This window comes from Hesperophylax consimilis, chromosome 27 (assembly GCF_061612785.1).
Source record: "Hesperophylax consimilis isolate HC1 chromosome 27, BYU_Hcon_1.0, whole genome shotgun sequence".
Lineage (NCBI taxonomy): Eukaryota > Metazoa > Arthropoda > Insecta > Trichoptera > Limnephilidae > Hesperophylax > Hesperophylax consimilis.
In genome coordinates, this window is record NC_142862.1 from 11,965,130 (window position 1) to 11,989,270 (window position 24,141).

At 36.0% G+C, this 24,141-nt stretch overlaps 1 protein-coding gene across 6 annotated transcripts in view; it reads left to right on the plus strand.

The window, feature by feature from the left end:
- Window positions 1–24,141, plus strand: part of Asator (tau-tubulin kinase asator) — a 111,879-nt gene that overhangs the window by 16,941 nt on the left and 70,797 nt on the right. For all 6 annotated transcript variants that reach the window (XM_089648156.1, XM_089648159.1, XM_089648161.1 and 3 more), the window contains exon 2: window positions 7,128–7,380. In XM_089648156.1, the coding sequence (XP_089504282.1) occupies window positions 7,307–7,380 (74 nt within the window). In that variant the 5' untranslated portion in view covers window positions 7,128–7,306. The remainder of the gene's footprint in view (window positions 1–7,127; window positions 7,381–24,141) is intronic.

Here is a 24,141-nt window from a genome sequence, read left to right on the forward strand (position 1 = left end):
ATTTGGCCTCATGGAACGGAGAAACTAAACGAATTCCTGGACCATCTTAATTCTCTCCACAGCAAAATTAAATTCACAATGGAACTGGAAAACGAAGATAAAATCCTGCCCTTTCTAGATGTGGAGGTGATGCGGAAACACGATGGTAGCCTAGGGCATACTGTATATAGGAAACCAACCCATACAAATCGGTACTTACACGCTGATTCGCACCACCACCCAGCGCAGAAGAGAGGACTTATCCATACATTGGTGACCCGAGCGACCAGAATATGCGAAGAACATAAAATCGGAGCGGAACTTACGAAGCTGACCGATGCACTGGAGCGTAACGGCTACCCAGCAAGTCAGACAAGGCAAATCATAAGAGCCAAATCTGCACCAAACGAAGACAGAGTTGAACAAGAGTCGAAAGGCTGTGCCTTCCTGCCTTATGTGCACAATGTGACAGACAAAATTGCCAAGCTTTTGAGAAAGGAAAATATCAAGACTGTCTTCGGAACAACAACAAAGATACAGGACTTACTGAGGTCTGCAAAGACTAAGTTTCCTCTGGAAACAGATGGAGTGTATAAACTCAGCTGTTCCGGATGTGACAAGGTCTATGTAGGCCAGACAGAGCGGACTATCTCCAAAAGAATTTCGGAACACTTCAGAGCTTGTAAACTCGGCCACCCTGACAAATCGGCAATTGCCGAGCATTTGATTGACACCGGGCATTACTTTGGATTTGTTCCTGAAATCCTGGGGAGACCGAAAACTTATAGAGCACGGCTGATTACGGAGGCCATTGAAATTCACAAAAATCCCGTAAACATTAATAGAGACGATGGAGCTAAGCTTAATAGTTCTTGGTATCCGGTAATTGACGGATACACCAGAGCTAAACGAAGAAAACCACTTTAAATAAAAAAATGATACGTTAATGTTAGCTCAGAGGGTTGGAGCTGGCAACACGGTATCACAACCTCATACTTAAGCTCACATTTTAACACAACCTCAAATAAGACATCTGCCCTGATGATGGACACTGCAATGCTGTCCGAAACGTTGGCTAAAGAAGGAGTTAGCGCAACACGGCATAATACCCCAAAAACAAATAACAAAAATACTTTTGGCCGTGAAAATCTTAAATCATATTTGACGAACCTCTATGGGGAGGAAGTTCACACACTGGTACGACGATTGGAGAATCTGAGAAAGAAAAGAAACCATTTTTTGGGCAGCCTTGCTTTTCTCAAGAGGTGTAAAGAAGAATCGATTGTACCAGTACACATCCAAATAAAAAGACACATCACATCCCGGAAAGCAGATAGAGTATTCCAAAGAGCGGAGGCTGCACTATTAAGGGAGAGGATCCACAATGTGCGAGGCGAGCTGGATGGAGTATCTCGGGACCTTTTCGCTCTACATCTGCACCTAAGTGCAACCCTTACCGAAGAAGACTGGAGAAAAGTTGACAACATGACTTACCAACAAGCAGTAAGATCCAAGCAGTCAACAGATGCGAGACAGAAACAAAAGTTTGAAAGGCTCAACCGAGACAAAAAAGGTGATCGAAAACAACTCGATCAAAATAAAGTTGTCATCAACATTTCGACCCTTGCGTTGAGCCCAGACGCAACTTCTGTACTGGCAAAGGGGATGAATTTTGCAGTGGCCCCCAAAAAGATACCTGTGGAATCCATCGTATGTGGTGTAGAGACTGCACTACATACAATGATGAAAGTACACAAAATGTCAGAGGTGCAAGCAGAGGACATCCGGCAAGAGACTTGCCATATTTTGAAAAGGGCTGAAATACCCCGCCCCAATATCACGAAAGGACAGTTTATGGCCCTAAAAGAATTACGCGCCAATGAGGAAATCTTGGTTCTGCCAGCCGATAAAGGAAATGCCACTGTCGTGATTAATACGGCAGACTACACAAAGAAGATGGAAGACCTCTTGTGCGATTCAGGCACCTATAAGAAGATTAAAAACAACCCCACCAACAAGATTGACATAAAGACAAGGGAACTAGTAAAAGCTTCTAGCATCAGGAAAGAGGATTGGTCTAAGCTTTTTGTAAAAGCCTCTAGAACTCCTGCCCTGTATGGTCTCCCAAAAATACATAAAAAGGAAATCCCAATGAGACCGATTGTCAGCGCTATTGGCGCTCCTACATACAAACTTTCCCAATACCTCTCAAGATTACTGCAGATGCAAACTGGTAAAACTGAATCGTGGATTAAGGATTCAACAGATCTGATAAGTAAGCTCAAGAAAGTTAAGACTGAGGAAGGAGATATTTTGGTCAGCTTTGACGTCGTGTCACTTTTCACAAATGTGCCTCTAGAAGACTCCATGACAATGCTCAGGGAGATATATGAGGAAGACATTTGCAAACTTTTTGAACACTGCCTCAAAACGGGATACTTTGCATTTCAGGGTGAACTATTTGAGCAATTGGAGGGAGTTGCGATGGGCAGTCCGTTATCGCCAGTACTAGCCAACTTTTTTATGGAGAAGTTTGAAGAAGTGGCACTCGACACAGCTTCGGCTGTCCCTAAAGTATGGTGGCGCTACGTCGACGATGTCTTCGCCATTTGGCCTCATGGAACGGAGAAACTAAACGAATTCCTGGACCATCTTAATTCTCTCCACAGCAAAATTAAATTCACAATGGAACTGGAAAACGAAGATAAAATCCTGCCCTTTCTAGATGTGGAGGTGATGCGGAAACACGATGGTAGCCTAGGGCATACTGTATATAGGAAACCAACCCATACAAATCGGTACTTACACGCTGATTCGCACCACCACCCAGCGCAGAAGAGAGGACTTATCCATACATTGGTGACCCGAGCGACCAGAATATGCGAAGAACATAAAATCGGAGCGGAACTTACGAAGCTGACCGATGCACTGGAGCGTAACGGCTACCCAGCAAGTCAGACAAGGCAAATCATAAGAGCCAAATCTGCACCAAACGAAGACAGAGTTGAACAAGAGTCGAAAGGCTGTGCCTTCCTGCCTTATGTGCACAATGTGACAGACAAAATTGCCAAGCTTTTGAGAAAGGAAAATATCAAGACTGTCTTCGGAACAACAACAAAGATACAGGACTTACTGAGGTCTGCAAAGACTAAGTTTCCTCTGGAAACAGATGGAGTGTATAAACTCAGCTGTTCCGGATGTGACAAGGTCTATGTAGGCCAGACAGAGCGGACTATCTCCAAAAGAATTTCGGAACACTTCAGAGCTTGTAAACTCGGCCACCCTGACAAATCGGCAATTGCCGAGCATTTGATTGACACCGGGCATTACTTTGGATTTGTTCCTGAAATCCTGGGGAGACCGAAAACTTATAGAGCACGGCTGATTACGGAGGCCATTGAAATTCACAAAAATCCCGTAAACATTAATAGAGACGATGGAGCTAAGCTTAATAGTTCTTGGTATCCGGTAATTGACGGATACACCAGAGCTAAACGAAGAAAACCACTTTAAATAAAAAAATGATACGTTAATGTTAGCTCAGAGGGTTGGAGCTGGCAACACGGTATCACAACCTCATACTTAAGCTCACATTTTAACACAACCTCAAATAAGACATCTGCCCTGATGATGGACACTGCAATGCTGTCCGAAACGTTGGCTAAAGAAGGAGTTAGCGCAACACGGCATAATACCCCAAAAACAAATAACAAAAATACTTTTGGCCGTGAAAATCTTAAATCATATTTGACGAACCTCTATGGGGAGGAAGTTCACACACTGGTACGACGATTGGAGAATCTGAGAAAGAAAAGAAACCATTTTTTGGGCAGCCTTGCTTTTCTCAAGAGGTGTAAAGAAGAATCGATTGTACCAGTACACATCCAAATAAAAAGACACATCACATCCCGGAAAGCAGATAGAGTATTCCAAAGAGCGGAGGCTGCACTATTAAGGGAGAGGATCCACAATGTGCGAGGCGAGCTGGATGGAGTATCTCGGGACCTTTTCGCTCTACATCTGCACCTAAGTGCAACCCTTACCGAAGAAGACTGGAGAAAAGTTGACAACATGACTTACCAACAAGCAGTAAGATCCAAGCAGTCAACAGATGCGAGACAGAAACAAAAGTTTGAAAGGCTCAACCGAGACAAAAAAGGTGATCGAAAACAACTCGATCAAAATAAAGTTGTCATCAACATTTCGACCCTTGCGTTGAGCCCAGACGCAACTTCTGTACTGGCAAAGGGGATGAATTTTGCAGTGGCCCCCAAAAAGATACCTGTGGAATCCATCGTATGTGGTGTAGAGACTGCACTACATACAATGATGAAAGTACACAAAATGTCAGAGGTGCAAGCAGAGGACATCCGGCAAGAGACTTGCCATATTTTGAAAAGGGCTGAAATACCCCGCCCCAATATCACGAAAGGACAGTTTATGGCCCTAAAAGAATTACGCGCCAATGAGGAAATCTTGGTTCTGCCAGCCGATAAAGGAAATGCCACTGTCGTGATTAATACGGCAGACTACACAAAGAAGATGGAAGACCTCTTGTGCGATTCAGGCACCTATAAGAAGATTAAAAACAACCCCACCAACAAGATTGACATAAAGACAAGGGAACTAGTAAAAGCTTCTAGCATCAGGAAAGAGGATTGGTCTAAGCTTTTTGTAAAAGCCTCTAGAACTCCTGCCCTGTATGGTCTCCCAAAAATACATAAAAAGGAAATCCCAATGAGACCGATTGTCAGCGCTATTGGCGCTCCTACATACAAACTTTCCCAATACCTCTCAAGATTACTGCAGATGCAAACTGGTAAAACTGAATCGTGGATTAAGGATTCAACAGATCTGATAAGTAAGCTCAAGAAAGTTAAGACTGAGGAAGGAGATATTTTGGTCAGCTTTGACGTCGTGTCACTTTTCACAAATGTGCCTCTAGAAGACTCCATGACAATGCTCAGGGAGATATATGAGGAAGACATTTGCAAACTTTTTGAACACTGCCTCAAAACGGGATACTTTGCATTTCAGGGTGAACTATTTGAGCAATTGGAGGGAGTTGCGATGGGCAGTCCGTTATCGCCAGTACTAGCCAACTTTTTTATGGAGAAGTTTGAAGAAGTGGCACTCGACACAGCTTCGGCTGTCCCTAAAGTATGGTGGCGCTACGTCGACGATGTCTTCGCCATTTGGCCTCATGGAACGGAGAAACTAAACGAATTCCTGGACCATCTTAATTCTCTCCACAGCAAAATTAAATTCACAATGGAACTGGAAAACGAAGATAAAATCCTGCCCTTTCTAGATGTGGAGGTGATGCGGAAACACGATGGTAGCCTAGGGCATACTGTATATAGGAAACCAACCCATACAAATCGGTACTTACACGCTGATTCGCACCACCACCCAGCGCAGAAGAGAGGACTTATCCATACATTGGTGACCCGAGCGACCAGAATATGCGAAGAACATAAAATCGGAGCGGAACTTACGAAGCTGACCGATGCACTGGAGCGTAACGGCTACCCAGCAAGTCAGACAAGGCAAATCATAAGAGCCAAATCTGCACCAAACGAAGACAGAGTTGAACAAGAGTCGAAAGGCTGTGCCTTCCTGCCTTATGTGCACAATGTGACAGACAAAATTGCCAAGCTTTTGAGAAAGGAAAATATCAAGACTGTCTTCGGAACAACAACAAAGATACAGGACTTACTGAGGTCTGCAAAGACTAAGTTTCCTCTGGAAACAGATGGAGTGTATAAACTCAGCTGTTCCGGATGTGACAAGGTCTATGTAGGCCAGACAGAGCGGACTATCTCCAAAAGAATTTCGGAACACTTCAGAGCTTGTAAACTCGGCCACCCTGACAAATCGGCAATTGCCGAGCATTTGATTGACACCGGGCATTACTTTGGATTTGTTCCTGAAATCCTGGGGAGACCGAAAACTTATAGAGCACGGCTGATTACGGAGGCCATTGAAATTCACAAAAATCCCGTAAACATTAATAGAGACGATGGAGCTAAGCTTAATAGTTTTTGGTATCCGGTAATTGACGGATACACCAGAGCTAAACGAAGAAAACCACTTTAAATAAAAAAATGATACGTTAATGTTAGCTCAGAGGGTTGGAGCTGGCAACACGGTATCACAACCTCATACTTAAGCTCACATTTTAACACAACCTCAAATAAGACATCTGCCCTGATGATGGACACTGCAATGCTGTCCGAAACGTTGGCTAAAGAAGGAGTTAGCGCAACACGGCATAATACCCCAAAAACAAATAACAAAAATACTTTTGGCCGTGAAAATCTTAAATCATATTTAAATATCAGAATTGTATTAAAAATCGAAACGTTGTTGGTTGAAATGCATTTAGCCGTATTTGATCTCCAGATTTAAACAACCAAACCTAGTATAGGGTTTTCCAATAAGAGGTGTTATTTTGATATTCAAAGAAACTTTTCCAGTAAAAGATTAATGGTTTCGTTGCTTGTGTGGCACGTAGCGCCGTTTTGCTGAAAGTAAACGCTGTCCAGATTAATACCATCCAATTTCGGCCATAAAAAATCATTAATCATCTCTCGATAGCGCAATCCATTCACCGTAACTGTTGCTCCAGCCTCATTTTCGAAAAAGTAAGTTCCAATGACTCCGCCGAACCATAAACCGCGCCAAAAAGTCACACATTGAGGATAGAGAGACTTTTAAACAATAACTCTTGGGTTTTTCGAGCCCCAGATGCGACAATTTTGCTTGTTGACGAAGCCACCGATGTGGAAATGGGCCTCATCACTCAAGATGATTTGCATTTGGTTCACTCAAGTGAATTTTAATAATTTCAATGCCTTGTTGAAGCGTGTATCGTTCCATTTTTATTAATGGCGTAGTTTCTACTTGTCATATATTAAAAAATGACAGCTTTAAAAGTAACATCTACCGAAATGGCGGGCTATTCAAAATAACACCTCTTATTGGAAAACCCTATAGATAATATTCCATTGCAAAATGAACCTACATGTTATAATGTCGACATTGGGATTGCAGTGCATCGTTCCGCGGTACTAGAGGGGCAAATACAAAATACATTTTCAACATAAAAAAGTATGATTAATTAGGTAATTTATATTTTGTTTCAGATTTGACCATATCAATGACGACGAGTGATAAGTGAATCGGAAGTATTAAAATGAAACTATCGTCAGCCTGCTATACAGTGGACACAATACAGAAAAAGCGCAAAGGAACTCAGTGACCCAAGTGAAAGACAGAAAGTGGTAGGATCAAGTAAACAAGAAGTGCTCAAGACATAAACTAGATGTCGGTAGTTGCTCCTCAACATTTGGCGTTTGGAACAGGACAGCAGCAAAGTGCAGCTTTCAAAATGAAGTGGTAAGTTTTATTATCGTCATCTTAGGTACTAATATTATTTTTGCATTGCTGCAACACAATCTATCCCAGGGGCAACACGGCACGTTAAAACGGGTTAAAACACAATATATATAGAAACTTCATGTGATTAAAATCAGAGATTGCATACTCCGTCAACACGAACAAATTGCTTCCACGATTGTCCGAATCTTTCGTCTTGGTCAAAAACAAAAACCCTCGAACTTGCACAATTTTCTTGAAATAATTTGTTCCATTATTTGAATAGTTTCCAGCTAGTGATTTTGGTAAGGGCCAAGATAAATGACATTCCGGTAGGAACCAACTATATTCTCATTTCAAGACCAAACAGAATGCCTAACTGGTCACGTATGGATCACGCTAACAAGATTGTAACTTATAAGTTATATGTTACAATCCTAGATGCACCCATGTAGTTAAAAAATGATTTCTGTATCTATTAGCAATTGAGGGATATTTTCACAAAACTGGCTTATTCCACCTTTTGTTGGGAAATCGCAAAAAACTGATACATACATCAAATATTTCATTTTATATGAGTGTTTTTTAGTAATAGATTATTATAATAATATTAGTTTTGAATCATAAAATACAAATAAATTTTGAAAATCTATCCATATAAATAAAAATGCAAATATATTCGTTTGTTCAAAATCTTGTTTTAAGGCAAAATACCTATATTATATGCGTGTCACGTGTGACAGATAAAAACAGCGCAATCTGTTGGACGTAAAAACAACACGCGTTATTGTAGACAGACTAAGCTGCAGCAACGCGTGGCGGGGTACAGCTAGTTAATAATATGTTTTCAGTTTATGTTTGGAATAAGTTTATGATTTGCAAGGTTTATCTTGAAATAATCGTATTTTGCAAACAAATGTCTTGGAATAAGCTGATTTTATTTTGTTGATACATGATTTCAAGAGTACATGTGGTTTTTTGTGATATTTCACCCTCCATGCTAGGGATGACCCTGTGTTATGGCGGGTGAATTTTACAGTTTGCGTACAAAGAATTTATACATTATTATAAAATATAAAAAAGAAAAATGATGAATAGCTAGTTTGGGTTGCAAGGATGGAGAAGTTAGAGAATTATAAGAAGATGAAAAATTATTAGTAAATAGATTACACTAATTAATTATGTACATACTATACTGCTTAGTTAGGGAATAAGGATATTATATTATGTTTTGTCTGAAAGGTGATTAAATTGATAGAGTGTAGAATGAATGGGTATTGTAGTTGTAATGTATTCCGTGTGGAAGGATCCATTTCGTAATTTGTTTTTTAAAGGAATGGGGTTGACTCACGGTTTTTAGGTTTTCAGGGATAAGGTTAAAGATTTTAGGAGCTAGGAAGAAAAATTGTCTTTGAGCTGACGTGGTATGTAGTGTAGGTACTTTGTAGGGACCGTTGGTTATTGTTCTGGTGGTGTGGTTGTGTTGTAAGAGAGTTTTGTTTTTTTATATTTGAACAGGAAATGTATTAGCGAAAATTTTAGGTGGGGTTGTAGTATGTTTGAGACCTTATACTCTATGAGGAGTCGAGTGGAGAACTTTTTTTTGGAACGCCTTAAAACACAACTATCATACAAATCAACTAGGCGGCCATTTTGCGACGCGACCAAATGCGTTGTTTCTTTTGACTGAAATGGATTAAGCCCGTTTTGATAGTAACGTTAGTTGGAGCAGTTTACAAGAAATAGTATTTTTCTATAGGAATAAGTAGCTTTTACAACATCGTAATGAAAAAATATTGTGTAGAAATATTTAGAAAAATATTGCATTCACCGGTCAAACATGAAAAAAATGGAATAAGTTAGTATCGCATAAATACACCACAATTAAAGATTGATTATTAAAGTTTGTTTAACATATCTACCCGAATCTTATCTAATCCATTGCTCGATTTGACGCGTCCCACTTATGTTAGCAAGAATGTATTTGTTGGGAAAACAAAATAAAACAAAAACATTCGTCTGCGGCGCACATATTACCAGGAATATATCGTCGTTGTTCCGGTAATAGCCCATCTGTTAAGTGACATATTCTTAATTGTTCGGGAGTTTTGTTCAAAATATAAACATCATATATGTACCTATACCAATTACCGGCACTCCACATTAGTGACCAAATTGTTGTAAAAAACAGAATTACGAAATGTGAAATGCATTCGAAGATCTAAGCTATAAATTTAATTGCAACAAAATCTAAAATGGAGCTCCTAATATTTACAGGGTATTAAGGTCCAGTCAACCAGTAACCAGTCATTTCTGATATTATTTAGAGTAGAAAATCTTACAGAAATTTCGTTCTCTTTTTGATGACTTTTTTGATGTTATTATATTATATTATTATAGTACGACTATTTACTTACCGCATTAACCAGTGAAGTTTCCTAATAATTTGTTAATAAATTGCTAAATGTGAAAAAAATACTACATTCGTGGGTCGGTTTCCAAGTGTGCGTAATATCTGAAGCAGTAAAACTATCTAAGGGTGAGCTCTGGCATCATGAAATTTGCAAACTATTTGAAATTTCTAGATTAATGCAATGATTTTTATAGAGATAAAAATGTTTAAAATCTTAAATCTCTGAAAGTTCTTCACCAATTGTTATGAAATTTTTTGGTTGCATTCGAATACGCGTGTGTTTTTTATATAGCTATGTTATGTAGATGTCACATGTGAGAGGTAAAAACACACTTTTTGGAAAACAGCGTAATCTGTTGGACAAAAGTGCTTTAAAAAAAAACAGCGCCGTCTATTGGACGCACAACCAAAACGCACTATTGTATTTCTATCTGCACAGACAGAATGAGCCACTGCAACGCGAGGTGGGATACACCTAGTACATTAATAAGGAATCCATCGGTAAAAAACATATACAGGTAAAAAACATATACAGGTAAAAAACATATACAGGTAAAAAACATATATAGGTAAAAAACATATACAGGTAAAAAACATATATAGGTCAAAAACATATACAGGTAAAAAACATATATATATTGTAAGAATATATTATATTATAAAGAATTTCTTGGTTCGACGGTTGAACCTTCCTCCAGAGGGACTGACTAAAATGAGTGAACCGTGCTATCACTTAAGCCAAATCCTAGTTGGATAGTACCGAGATTTATACTGCTGTAATTTTTTATGACGTCGTTATCGTGTGTGCGCGCGTGTGTGCGTGAGTGCTACCACAAGGATAGAATGCATTGTCATCGACAGTGAGCCTATTTGCCGAGTTTCAGCTTGATTGGATGTGGAGAAGTGGATTAATGTCCATTTTCTAGATTCAATTTCATTCATTCATTTATTCATTCAATCAACAAACCAACATCTATATTCAAATATACGTATTTTAAACAAAACTAAGATAATAAAACTTCCATGCAATTTTCTCGGGAAATAAAAGAACAAAGTTCTTTTTGAAAATTTGAAAATGATGTAGAACTTTTTCGTTAACAATTTGAAAGTAGGTACCTACACTTGGATAGTGAAATTACATCTTTTTACATTTGAAACATATTGATTTTCAAGCAATTTAAACGATCCCAGTGCCCTTCAATTTTTATAAATTTTGTTTCAGATAGTAGATATTTATTATTATAATTTTATATTCAAGAATATCGGTGCCATTATTTCTTCAATTCGTTATCAAACGAATTAAAAATCAGAAGAAAGATATCGTGAAATTCTCTTCTTAGAAACAACTCAATGGCCATTAATTTACCGCGCGACGAGCATAAACCTCATTAAATTTACGAAATTATCGCCCGTTCAGTATTAAAACTCGACCTAATCCATTGTACCTCTGTTGTATGCCAATTCCTACAAAGTAGCGAGGACTATTTACTTGTATTTTATTTGGTTGATTTTAATTTTTTCCCATTTATATTAAAACTAGTAGTTCTGTGAACAGCAGACCTCGCGTCCAATAATTAGTAATTTTATAATGTTATTTTTTCTTTTAATAAAACAAAAACACATTCCTTTAAAATGATAAGATTTGTAAGTAGGTACCTAACCCTATAATATTAATAATACCTCCCACTTCTGACGTTTCCCATACATTCTGATGGTAACGTGCTAGTCACTAGAGGGATTTAATCACTGGATTAGTTGATATTGCCGCTATTTCATTGGACTTGGAGGTTATTTGATTATAACCACATTGAATGAAAAAATGTATTTCAAAAAAGGAATTATACAATTTGTTCAAAGAAACAATACGTGACTTTCTCAATTCTTTTTTTAAACTTCAGGCAGGTATGTACCATAATATTGAGGGAAAAATCGAATCAGAATAATGAACACATAATTGGGTGTAGCATATTTTCTTAAGCGGAAACGTGAAATACACAAACAAATTTACAGACTAATGCTAAACAAGACTTCGCTACTATTTGTCAATTATTCAAAATACATACTTTAGAAAATTTAACGACCCTTTTTACCTTTCTACCCTCTTTTTCAATTTGACACACGTTTTTCTCATTGAGCAATGGGGATTCCAATAATAACTGTGTTACCTACTTTAAAATACTATTTTAGTGATTTTATTTAAATATTCTGAAAAATGATTGGTGTCATCCTATCTTGATCGTGAAGCCATAAGGATAGATTGACAACTATGTGACGTTATTTGACACTGATTCCTACGGTACCTCTAATCGGGCGCATTTTTATGAAGCAAAAAAAAAACTGGGGGAAAAAAATGTACCCAACGGCGTTCAATCAATCGCTTAGTTGGTAATTAACAGGTCCAAGAACTCAAAATTATCTGGATGTCACCCAGCACCGAACCCGTATTTACTGCACATTTACCCCTTTCTCTCAATTTAATGTAACACCAAATTAATTTGCGGAATGCATACGTGAGAATTATCCCGCAGGAATGTAACGAATAGGTCTTTAAATCGCAGAATACACGCAAGAGTAATTTACAATAAAAATAATGGAAGTATGTGGAGCGAGCATAAATACCGAAGTTTTAATTCAAATGTCCAAAAACACCCACACAACAATAACAAATCCACATCTGTTAGAATTTGGATGGTAGCCATAGAGTCTGCATCTTAAGTTTATGTTGTCTATGGTTATCATGTCCGTTCGCACGCCCGCCATCTTGCAGAGAAGATTTTGATCTTCAGCAACTTGTTTGTCATTTTGCGCGCAAATCAACGAATTTAATGCACTCCGTTGTTTACTCCAACTAATTGGCAACATTTTGGCAATTTCTTGAATATTTGTGAGCGTGATTAGTGCGATTACCTTCCGGATTCATTGCTATGTTTTGTATAACCCTTTGGTAGCGGTGTGTAACGTACCTGCGTGCAATCGTTTTACGATAATTTATTAGAGTTAGCTAGGCTTTTCTTTGAAAGAATTCATTATCACAATAATTTTGCTTTTTTTAAATAACAACACCAACACCACAACAACAGAGGCGTTAATAACATAAATTTTAACAACATTTTATAACTTCTCTCTCGCATGTATTGTCTGTACCTATATCGAAAATGATATAACAATGAAATTGATATATTTATTCTCTAACTTAAAAATTAAACAAATGTTAAATGGCCTGCTTACTTGTTCATGATTTTCCACTTTTTACTATTATTTCTCCTTTCTTGTCTAATTTACTGGAAACCTTAATAATTTATTTTAATTTCCATTTCTCGACGCATGACGAAATTGATAAATAAAAAGTCTATTAATAAGAGTAAAATATATAGGTACCTACCTACATTTTGCGGAATTGTCACCACACAAAAGTAAGATATGTAAGTACCTACCTACATTTTGCGGAATTGTCACCACAAAAAGTAAAATATGTGGGTACCTACCTACATTTTGCGAAATTGTCACCACAAAAAGATTTTTTCCCAAGATTGAAATTATGGCAACGGAAAAGTTGTTTGTTTTAAAGTTCTAATCTTCTTATTCGCATAGCATTCCGATAAGTTACGTGTGACTGCTGTTTCGCCTTCAAATCACCTAAGAAAAAAATAGCAATTTAATTTGAGCACCCCTCAAAACGCCACTTCTCGGAAGCTATAAGAGTGCCAAGTAAAATAGACATTCATTGAATCATAAATTAATTCAGTATGAAAAGAAATAATTAATAACTGGCGTAATTTACGACTCTACAACAAAGGAAGTGTTGTCAACAAGAAGATTTGACGACACGATATCGGTATCTACCTATTACTTACTTGTATAGCATATGAGATAAAACTTGTACATTGTTATAATCGTGCTTTGATAAAAATAATTAAAGAGGATAAATAATGAATAGCAGGTATTTATGTATATTATTAATAGGTACTGGTATAGTTACCAAGGGTTGACACGAAAATAGTACCTACTCACACAGATGCTTGTTTGAAGTTTGTTTTTCGACTGCAGAAAATAATTTTTCTATGGTAAAATTATTTGGTTACCAGGGGTTGACACGAAAATAGTACCTACTCACACAGATGCTTGTTCGAAGTTTGTTTTTCGACTGCAGAACATAATTTTTCTATTGTAAAATTATTTGGTTTAAAAATGTAAATGAAATTTTTGTCTTCCGTGAAATTTTTTTTAATAAAAAAATCATAGAAAATAATTAGGTAGGTACACGTATCGTTACCAGGGATTAACACGAAAATAATACCTATGCACACAGATGCTTGTTCGAAGTTTGTTTTTCGATTGCAGAAAATAAATTTTTCATGGTAAAATTATTTAGTTTTAAATGTAAATGAAATTTTGGTCTTTGGTGACATTTTTTTTTCTGTAAAAAAAACAGAAAATAATTAGAAATTGTACAGCAGAACATCAGCAGGGATTGGCCGGTTACTTGGCTGTCGGAAATTTATAAACCAATTTTGTATAAATACATACAATCCTATGTTTGAGTTGTATCAACTCTAAATGCTTAATTTTTTCATTTTTAAAATACCTATACATAATTAATTTATCGTCTGGCTTCCTCCATGCATCTAAAATCTCAGACAATATTAAAATATTATTAAAATTTTATATTCGTGAGATCTGTCGGCGTCGCGTCGGTCTGAATTCGTTTTTTCTCGTTGGCACAAACACCGACCGACACTATATGACAAAATGTTCCGACGTAAAATCGTAAATACCAATATTTATTATTGATGCTTACAATTTTTCAAACCGTACCATGTCGTTATTGACTAGCAAACAAAATATGTTGCTTCCATAGATAATTCATGAAAAGGGAGATTTTATATATTTATTTATATTTTGTATTGTAATCTTACAGACGTTTTAACTTACGTGAGAACAATTCAGTTATGAAAACTCAATATGCAAATATATACCTACATACCTTCATACGAGAACCTACTATTATATATCATACGATATATATATCTACATAAATAAAAATAAAAATGTATGATAACTCACTGAAATGACAGATAAAACAAGGAAAAGCAAGATAAGCAAGAGACACAAGAGAAACAAAAGTCACAAGAAACACAAGAGATACGAGAAAGAAAAGAGACACAAGATACACAAGAGGCACAAGAGACAAAAGAGAGACAAGATACACAAGACACACAAAAAACACAATAGAAACAAGAGACAGAAGATACGCGAGAGACACAAGAGACACGAGGGATACAAAGAGAGACAAGAGACACACGCGACATAAGAGAGGCAAGAGACACGAGAGACACAAGAGACACGAGGGATACAAAGAAAGACATAAGTGATACATGATATAATTAGCCCAATTTAAATATTTTTGAGCACATTGAGGACATTTTTTATAAAACTTAAGACACCTTACAAGATTGCCCCTGTGTGTACAGTGTAAGAGGCAGGGAAATTATGTCGCCACCCTGTTGCGCAGTCTTGTGAGGCGGGTTAAGAAAGGGGCTGTAGGAATAGATTTATTGATGCGTGTCCTAAAGAGGCCCGGATTACACGAAGAAGGAAAAACAGTATTACAAATTATCGATGAAAATGTCTACTTCAGCACACGATTATAATAGTCGATATATTTGCGTCAGATGGCTAAAATCAGATATTTGAACACGCAACAATCGGATTGCTGGTAGAGAGTCTTACCTGCCACAGAGGCCGTTAAATAATAATTTAACTGAATATGAACGCGAATGGCTTAAGAATAGACATGTTTATATCATAACGATCAGATTATATCTCGAGAAACGAAAAGTCTAGCCAGGAGCGGGGCAGTTCTATGTGCCAGAACTGTTGTTCGTATCGCTCCACTTTTTAATAGGTGTAATCTTTGATCTTCAGCACCCTGGGTGAACGATGAGAAAACAATTTTGTGCGCGCCATGGCTCATCTTCCTTGTTTCTTTAATCAATAATTGTCACGATCACTGATCAAACGATCGCTATTCCACTTTGGAGTGGTGAATACTGTTCTAGTATTTCGCAGTAGTTCGCTTTGGTGAAAGACGACCATTTAGAATTGTTGTTTTAAGTGGCTTTAGCCGTGTTTGGTGATGAGATCTGAATGGCCAGGTACTTCTCAACCTCCATCTTCACCAATGATGGAGTAGTAATTAGTAAATGTTTTACGGTATTCATATAAAAAATTAAATGAAAACTAATGTCACCAATTGACATAAGACCTTTGGCCTACTAGCCTCCAAACAGGCCAGTGACATGGATTATCTGACACTGAAAGAATATCGATCTTCAAAAATTTATTTCACCACAAGTAGGGAAAATTTAGCTTAGTTAAGGTACACTGACACGCCCACAGCATACTTTTTTCAGTATACGATCAGTGGCCACCATCGACATTACCGAGAAATGTCAGTCGTCTATATTATTTGGTGAACACTGATTGACGAAATCGACGAAAAAAACGAAATCCGTCGAATTATGTAATTTGTTTTTCGTAAGATAAACTTTGTTTTAATGTCTTCAACGCTGGGATTTTTCGTACCGAGAAATTCAAATTGCGATATGTAGAATGTAGATGTTATTTTTGTGAATGAACTCGTTGCGCTTCTCGTGATTTTAATTCTTTTCCGAATAAGTATATTATTTTCATTTGCTGCAAATAAGAATTGTGCCTGTAAGAAAGCAGAAAGCTGAAAGAAATGAAGTCAGCACGCTATGAGCATAATGATATTATTTTTGGGGTGTTGCGCCGTGTTGGGCTACCTTCTCTTTTAGCCAACGTTTCACACAAAGACACAGTGTCTATCATCAAGGCAGACATGTAATAAATCACGATGATTTGGCCGTGAAAACCTCAAATTATGTAGGTACTTAGTTTTAAATTGAGACGTAGAAATAATTATATCAATTAGTGATACACGCAACATTCAAACAAAATATAGATGGAACTGTATTTTTTAGAATAAAGTAAAATAAAATAAAAACGTCAGGGAGAAAAGCAATGCAAATTTCATGACCCCAAAGCTCATCGCTAGAGAGCTTATATTTTTAAATAGCAGATCTCAAGGAGAGTGGGGCAATCCCATTAATTATTATAAACATATACAGGCATTTTTAAAGCGCCGTTTTTTGAGATAAATCATCACAACGACGCGCTACATAATGTCCTTCAGGAGTATTTCCGCTTTGCAATAAAATCCAAATAAATGGAATATTTCTGAACGTATCCGAAAACTACAACCTGTCATTGAAAGACGATTAAATTACGCTTTCAATTTTTTTTATTAGAAAAAACATATTATATTTTAAATGTTAAAATTTTAATTTTTGAAATCAAACATAAAAAAAGTTTAAAAACTAATATTAACGAAAAAAACACGCACACACATTTTACTAGACAAATTTACTATAAACGTTAGTCACCTCACTTTTTGACGTTTTATTATATTCGTAAAAAGTTCACGAAATTTCATAAATTCTACTTATGTCTATGTATAGGGTTTTCCAATAAGAGGTGTTATTTTGAATAGCCCGCTATTTCGGTAGATGTTACTTTTGAAGCTGTCATTTTTTGACATTTGACAAGTAGAAACTACGCCATTAATAAAAATGGAACGATACACGCTTCAACAACGCATTGAAAGTATTAAAATTCACTTGAGTGAATAAAATGCAAATGATCTTGAGTGATGAGGCCCATTTCCACCTCGGTGGCTTCGTCAACAAGCAAAATTGTCGCATCTGGGGCTCGGAAAACCCAAGAGTTATTATTGAAAAGTCTCTCCATCCTCAACGGTTGACTGTTTGGTGCGGTTTATGGTCCGGCGCAGTCATTGGACCTTACTTTTTCGAAAATGAGGCTGAAGCAACAGTTACGGTGAATGGATCGAGAGATGATTAATGATTTTTTATGACTGGAATAGGATGGTATTGATCTGAACAACGTTTACTTTCAACAAGACGGCGCTACGTGCCTCGCAAGCAACGAAACCATTGATATTTTATGATTGAATATCAAAATAACACCTCTTATTGGAAAACCCTGTATTATGTCAACTTCTAGGTTTGAATATAAAGCGTGGTGTTTTCTCTTTCTAACACTGTTTAGATCATATTTCTCAGCATGACAGTAAGGGAGACACAAAGATTTATATGAGACCATGTGAGCTATTCCCAAAAGCGAACAAATTAGTCTGAGTGCTTCAAGTGGTGATATTTAAATTTCATTTTAATGTTGGGATGTGGTGGTATGAAAACAAAAATATTATGTAAAATAGGATCACAGCTGTTAGAAGCAAATAAAATAAAATATGATGTACCCAGGTGTGTAAATATGTTGGGTTATTTTATTATTTATTTATTTAGTATCTTTTACTCTGGACGGTGCCGCAAGTACACTATATATTATTTTTAATTAATAAATTACGAAATAACACAAATTCATTCAATATTAGTATACTTACTAGCGCCGTCCCGTGAAAAATCACGGTATAGTCAGAATTCTAGACAAATTTGTTCCAATTTAAAAAATATTATATTATGAAATCATTTTCTGTTGAAATGATATATTATGGGTAGGTATCTATTTTATCGCTTGTTTGAATTCTTCTCACAATCAGTTCCAACTTTCGAAACGATACTCAAATTCAAAGCAAATTGAGTTCATTGGACGAGGTTTCATGTAGGACTAACGCAGAGACAATCGAAATGAGTATGTTTGATAATATTACTGAAGTTAGTGAATAGTGAATTAGTAAACATAGTATTGTGAAGCAACACAAATTAATCAAATAAAATTTACTTACGCACGCCAGTATTTGAACCCGTGACCTCCGGATTGCTAGTAGAATCTTACCACTCGACCACGGAGGTCGTCAAATATTAATTTTACTGAATGTGAACGCGAATAGTTCAAGAATAGACATGTTTAATGTCATAACGTTCAGATTTTATCTCGAGAAACGAATAGTCTAGCCAGGAGCGGTTCTATGTGCCAGAACGGTTACTTGTATCGCTTTTGGGGGAGACGGATTTCCAAAGGGTTTCCGGAAAGTCTTTGTGTACAGTTTCAAATGTCGGAAATCCGTTGTAATTACTCGCGCAATCACAACTTACACCCCTACGAAAAATTACTAGACTTAAACATCTTTCATGATTCCTTTCTAACATACAAAACTAACTTATTAAATTTCTTAGCGTGACATATTTCAAAAACACTTTAACTTCATTTTTCAAAACTTCTATGTATTAACAGTCAATTACAATTCATGAGCATATTATAATTGTTTATTTCAATTTAATTTCTTCTCTCCATACATACACTTTCTTCGTTTAATAACTATTAACTACTCATACATAAATTTAAACTTAAACTCATTGATTTTACCTTAAAATCATTAGTTTTCAGAATAATCTCAGGCGAAATTACATAATGATATTTTATGGATATACGTAATAGGTACTAAAACTATGTAATAATGAAAAATATCCTTAACTGTATCTTATTGTACTGTGGATGTCTTAATAAATAAATAAATAAATGCACATAGTTCGAAATATTCTAAACAATGGTGCAGTTGCCTCTTGGAACGGTAAAATATTGAGATTATATATTAATTAATTACAGATACAGTTAATTAATTCACTTTTGATTGTTGACAACACTAGCCCGCAATCGGTGTCCGACCTCTGAGGTAGAAGATGGACTAGTGTTGCCAGTGATATAATATAATATAGAGGTTACTAGAGCCCACTGACCCGCGCATCCCAGAATAGACCAATGCGCCGATCTGCAAACTTGATCGGTGGCGATCAGTGGCGTAACATTGAAACTGGCCACTGGGATATTGGGTTACAGGTGCGTGACAAGGGGGTGCGGCCAAATGTTTTGATATACACAATGCAGTGCGGTAAGCACATAGATACTGAATTCTGAAAAGGCCAAATTATTTTTTTTTATTAAAATATTATTCTAGGTAGGTAGGTAGGTACCTTAACGCTTGTCCGAATTTTTCACAAAACTAATTCAGATTTTTAAACTGAATCTTAAATTCAAAGCAAATTTCAGTTAGCTGAACCAGATTTAATGCAGGACGAAAATTTCACGCCCACACGGAGAAAATGAGTATTACTAATTTATTAAGAATCTCTTCAAATTATTGGAACACTGGTAAAAACGGGTCTGCAGGTCGTTTATTGATAAACTTTTAGTATATGCGTAATAATATCGGAAAATGTGTACATGCACCTGCATTTGGCTTGACAATATACAACGAGGAAATGCGAAGATGTTCCGACATCATGACAATACATTGGTATTTTTTAGTAAAATACAGGGTTTTCCAATATGAGGTGTTATTTTGATATTCAATCGTAAAAGATCAATGGTTTCGTTGCTTGTGTGGCACGTAGCGCCGTCTTGTTGAAATTAAATGTTGTCCAGATCAATACCATCCAATTCCGACCATAAAAAATCATTAATCATTTCTCAATAGCGCAATCTATTCACCGTAACTGTTGCTCCAGCCTCATTTTAGAAAAAGTAAGGTCCAATGACTCCGCCGGACCATAAACCGCACCAAACAGGCACACATTGAGGATAGAGAGGCGTTTCAACAATAACTCTTGGGTTTTCCGAGCCCTAGATGTGACAATTTTGCTTGTTGACGAAGCCACCGAGGTGGAAATGGGCCTCATAACTCAAGATGATTTGCATTTGATTCACTCAAGTGAATTTTAATAATTTCAATGCGTTGTTGAAGCGTGTATCGTTCCATTTTTATTAATGGCGTAGTTTCTACTTCTAAAATGTCAAAATATGATAGCTTCAAAAGTAACATCTACCGAAATAGCGGGCTATTCAAAATAACACCTCTTATTGGAAAACTCTGTATTATCAGGAAACTATCAATTCATTCGTCAAGGGGCTACAATCCCGTTTCTAACCGGATTACGAATAATTTTAAGAGATTCTTAATAAATTAGCAATATTATATCGGTAATATCCGTGCAGACAACCGAAATTAGTATTTTTAGTAGATAGGTATGTTCTGAATTCAATTCAAATCAGTTCCAATTTTTATTACAACGCAAATTTGAGTTCACTGAACAAGAGTTACGCAGGACTTACAGATAATCGAAATTAGTATTTTTAGTAAAATACTGTATGCTCGAAAGGCGAGCCTTTTCATTCGTACAAATTTATCTCGAAAAGATGACCAAGTTTAAATCCATTGATTCAAGTTGCTGTTTTGTTCTGTTGGAATTTTTTTTATCTGTCTTCGCCCCCTCATCTTGGCCCGTCACAAATAATAAATAACATACAATCCGCCCGTCTCTCACGTAGAGTTTTTTTTTAAGTTGGAATAAATAATGAATGTGATATTATTATGTTTTTGTCTTAAACCTTCAAATTTCTTCAAGCCGTTCTCATCGTTTTCGACATGTGCACTATTTATTCACGTCAAACCAAACTGCAATGACGAAAAGTGGCAGATGATAGAAAAGGAATTTGTTTTAAACAAGGAAACCAATTATTATTATTATTTTTTTTTCAAATATGGAATAATTTTTATTATTTTTTTTTTTTTTTCAATATTATAATATTGATTACATTTTATGATTTTGACTGTCCAACTAGGAAGGATTCCCGTTTCAGGACAGTCAAATTTACAAGTTTCAATTTATCCTAGACGAATACAGGATTTAAGACTAGCTAAAATAAGTATGTTAAAACGAAGATACATAAAAAGATACATAAAAAGATACATAAAAAGATACATAAAAAAGATACACAGAGGCGTTCGTGATTTCAAATTACATTTTTAGTATCATTTCGGAATCAGTCAATTTGAAGAAGGGTTGTTAAGGGTTGGTATGCCTTATATCGTCACAAATATAAGTAATAGGCATTAAAATCGCTTGGCAAACGGAGTATTGAAACGCTCGATTTCAAGCGCAAAAGCGGTTTTTATGTATTTTGTTAACACTATTATAAGAAAGCAAAAAAGTTAGTCAACGGAAACTATCACAGATAATCATAGCCATAATATTGCATTTTTTTAAGTTGTTTCGTTTATGCGTACATACATTTCAATTGAAAAAATACATTTTTTATTAGTTTACATTTATGTTTTAAATTGAGTGACATTTTTTTATTTGAATTCTACTCAAGGGAAACGACAGAAAAAGCTTCAATTTATCTATAGCAAATTTTTCTTTGGTTTTCATAATGTAAACCAATTCATTATAAAGATTAATCGAAAATGGTGATTTAGCATTAAGCTTCGCATTAACTTCTTGATTTTCGACGATAATTTATCTAAATAAGTTATAATATACCATAAGTAAGTATAAGTTTCCCTAGAAAAACTAGTTATATTCAGAGAAATCATTTTTTTATACGCTGGCGATTAAAGAAAGAAAAAAGCGTTAAAAATAGATTTATGAAACTGTGCAGTCGGGTGTGTGAAATATAAATATATTATTATGTTATTTTTGTTAGTTCTTACTTTGGCTGCCTGCTGAGAAAAGTTCGTAAATAATTCATGTCAGAGACCATGTTTTTATAGTAAAACATTTTTTAAAAGTTGTTTTTTTTTTCACTCGTAAAAACAAGACCGATTTGTAGATTTACGAGATTTATGACGTCACAATAGATGTCAATCTGTCTACAATACTTCGCGATAGTGCTGCCAACGGGGATGAATGACGTCAGAGTTAAATTTAAAGAGAGCCAAAGAAATAAAACGTATATATTATTTTTATCCTGAAAGACAAACGAATTTTACGAATAATATGACCATATTTAATTTTTTTCTACTACCATTATTATTTTATATGCAGCGTAGACACGTAAAGAATCACGGGATATTATAATTGTAGGATTTGTGAAGCTGTAAGTAATCATACAAAAAATATTTGTCTCAAGATATCAAGAGGAAATTTATCTTTCGAATGTTAATAAACTTGAAAAATTACGAAAAATTCTGTCCCATGACATTACGACATCTATCCCATGACATTATACAAAAAATAATGCAAGACAAGAATAGAACAAAAAATGTTGCAACGCTCATGAAAGAATATGTATGTTTGCAAATGAAATAGATATATGAACGTCTGCATAAAGTATGTCCACTGGATCTAGTTCAGTGAACGCGCGTTATCTTCACTTTAATAATTCATCTAAGCATCTGTCAAAAATTTAAACAAAATAAATACACATTAAAAATAAATTATTAAAAGTTTTAAATTAAAATATTATTGAACTTAAATAATTTTACGCATTACGTAGGACTATCATTATATCGTCGCTGTGAAATCAAACCGGCATATCTGCAAAATGCTTGTTTTTCACCAGAGCGCTTTAAAGATTTCGCATATGATATTTTCCTTTTTACGTCCGTTTGGTTCACCTCAATGCCACCTTATGAATGAATAAAATTTAGACGAATACTGCTTATTGAAGTAGTAGTTGCAAATAAATCGAAAATTGCTTAAATTAAGAGTAAAATGCAGATATGCCAGTATGGCTTTAAAATCAGTGTAATATTTGCATTTGTGTCACAGTGGCTTCTTCTTTTGGAACCTGTTTAAGGTATAAAAAAAGACAATGTTGTCAATGAAAAAATAATTTATTGCTTCACAATTTTTTTTATAAACAATTAACATAATACTGCTCTTTCCTTTGCTGGTAACTTCAAAGTTTCCCAATCGTTTATGGAAATCTGAATTGACGGTATTATCCCGGCGGTAACTAACTTTAGGATACCATTTTTCTTCTTCTCATCAATAGTCTCTTGGAATAAGCGTGCATCAGAACAGGATTCACGCTCCCATTGCCCCGTTTATTCCTTTTCTTCGCCTCCTCCCAGGCATGTGATCCGTAGGAGGTTTTGAAGTAAAAGTTGCCGTCGTAAATGAGACAAACATCACACTGATCTTTCTTCAGTGTGAAAGTTTGTATGACTTGAAAAAACCTCTGTACTGGTAGTAGCTGATTCCTGCAAGGTTTGACTCCTTTCTTTCTGTTTTATTAGATAATCTCTGTGATCGGCGATAGATTTTCCACCATCGATATACTCCCGAGAACTTTGAGATCTGTAGTAATGACTAGGAACACTTGCGTTTACAGTTGTGGCAAGGAGGCTTCATGCTTCGTTGGTTCACTCTTCCACGGGTTTTAGACTCGTATTCCTCACCGCAGTTTCGCATCTTTCAGTTTGCTAGAGTTTTTTTTTTAAATTTGTCTATTATAATTTATTTTTTTAACCGGGAGAAATTTTACCCGGGTCAGACATTTTGGCATATATGCCGGTTTGTTTT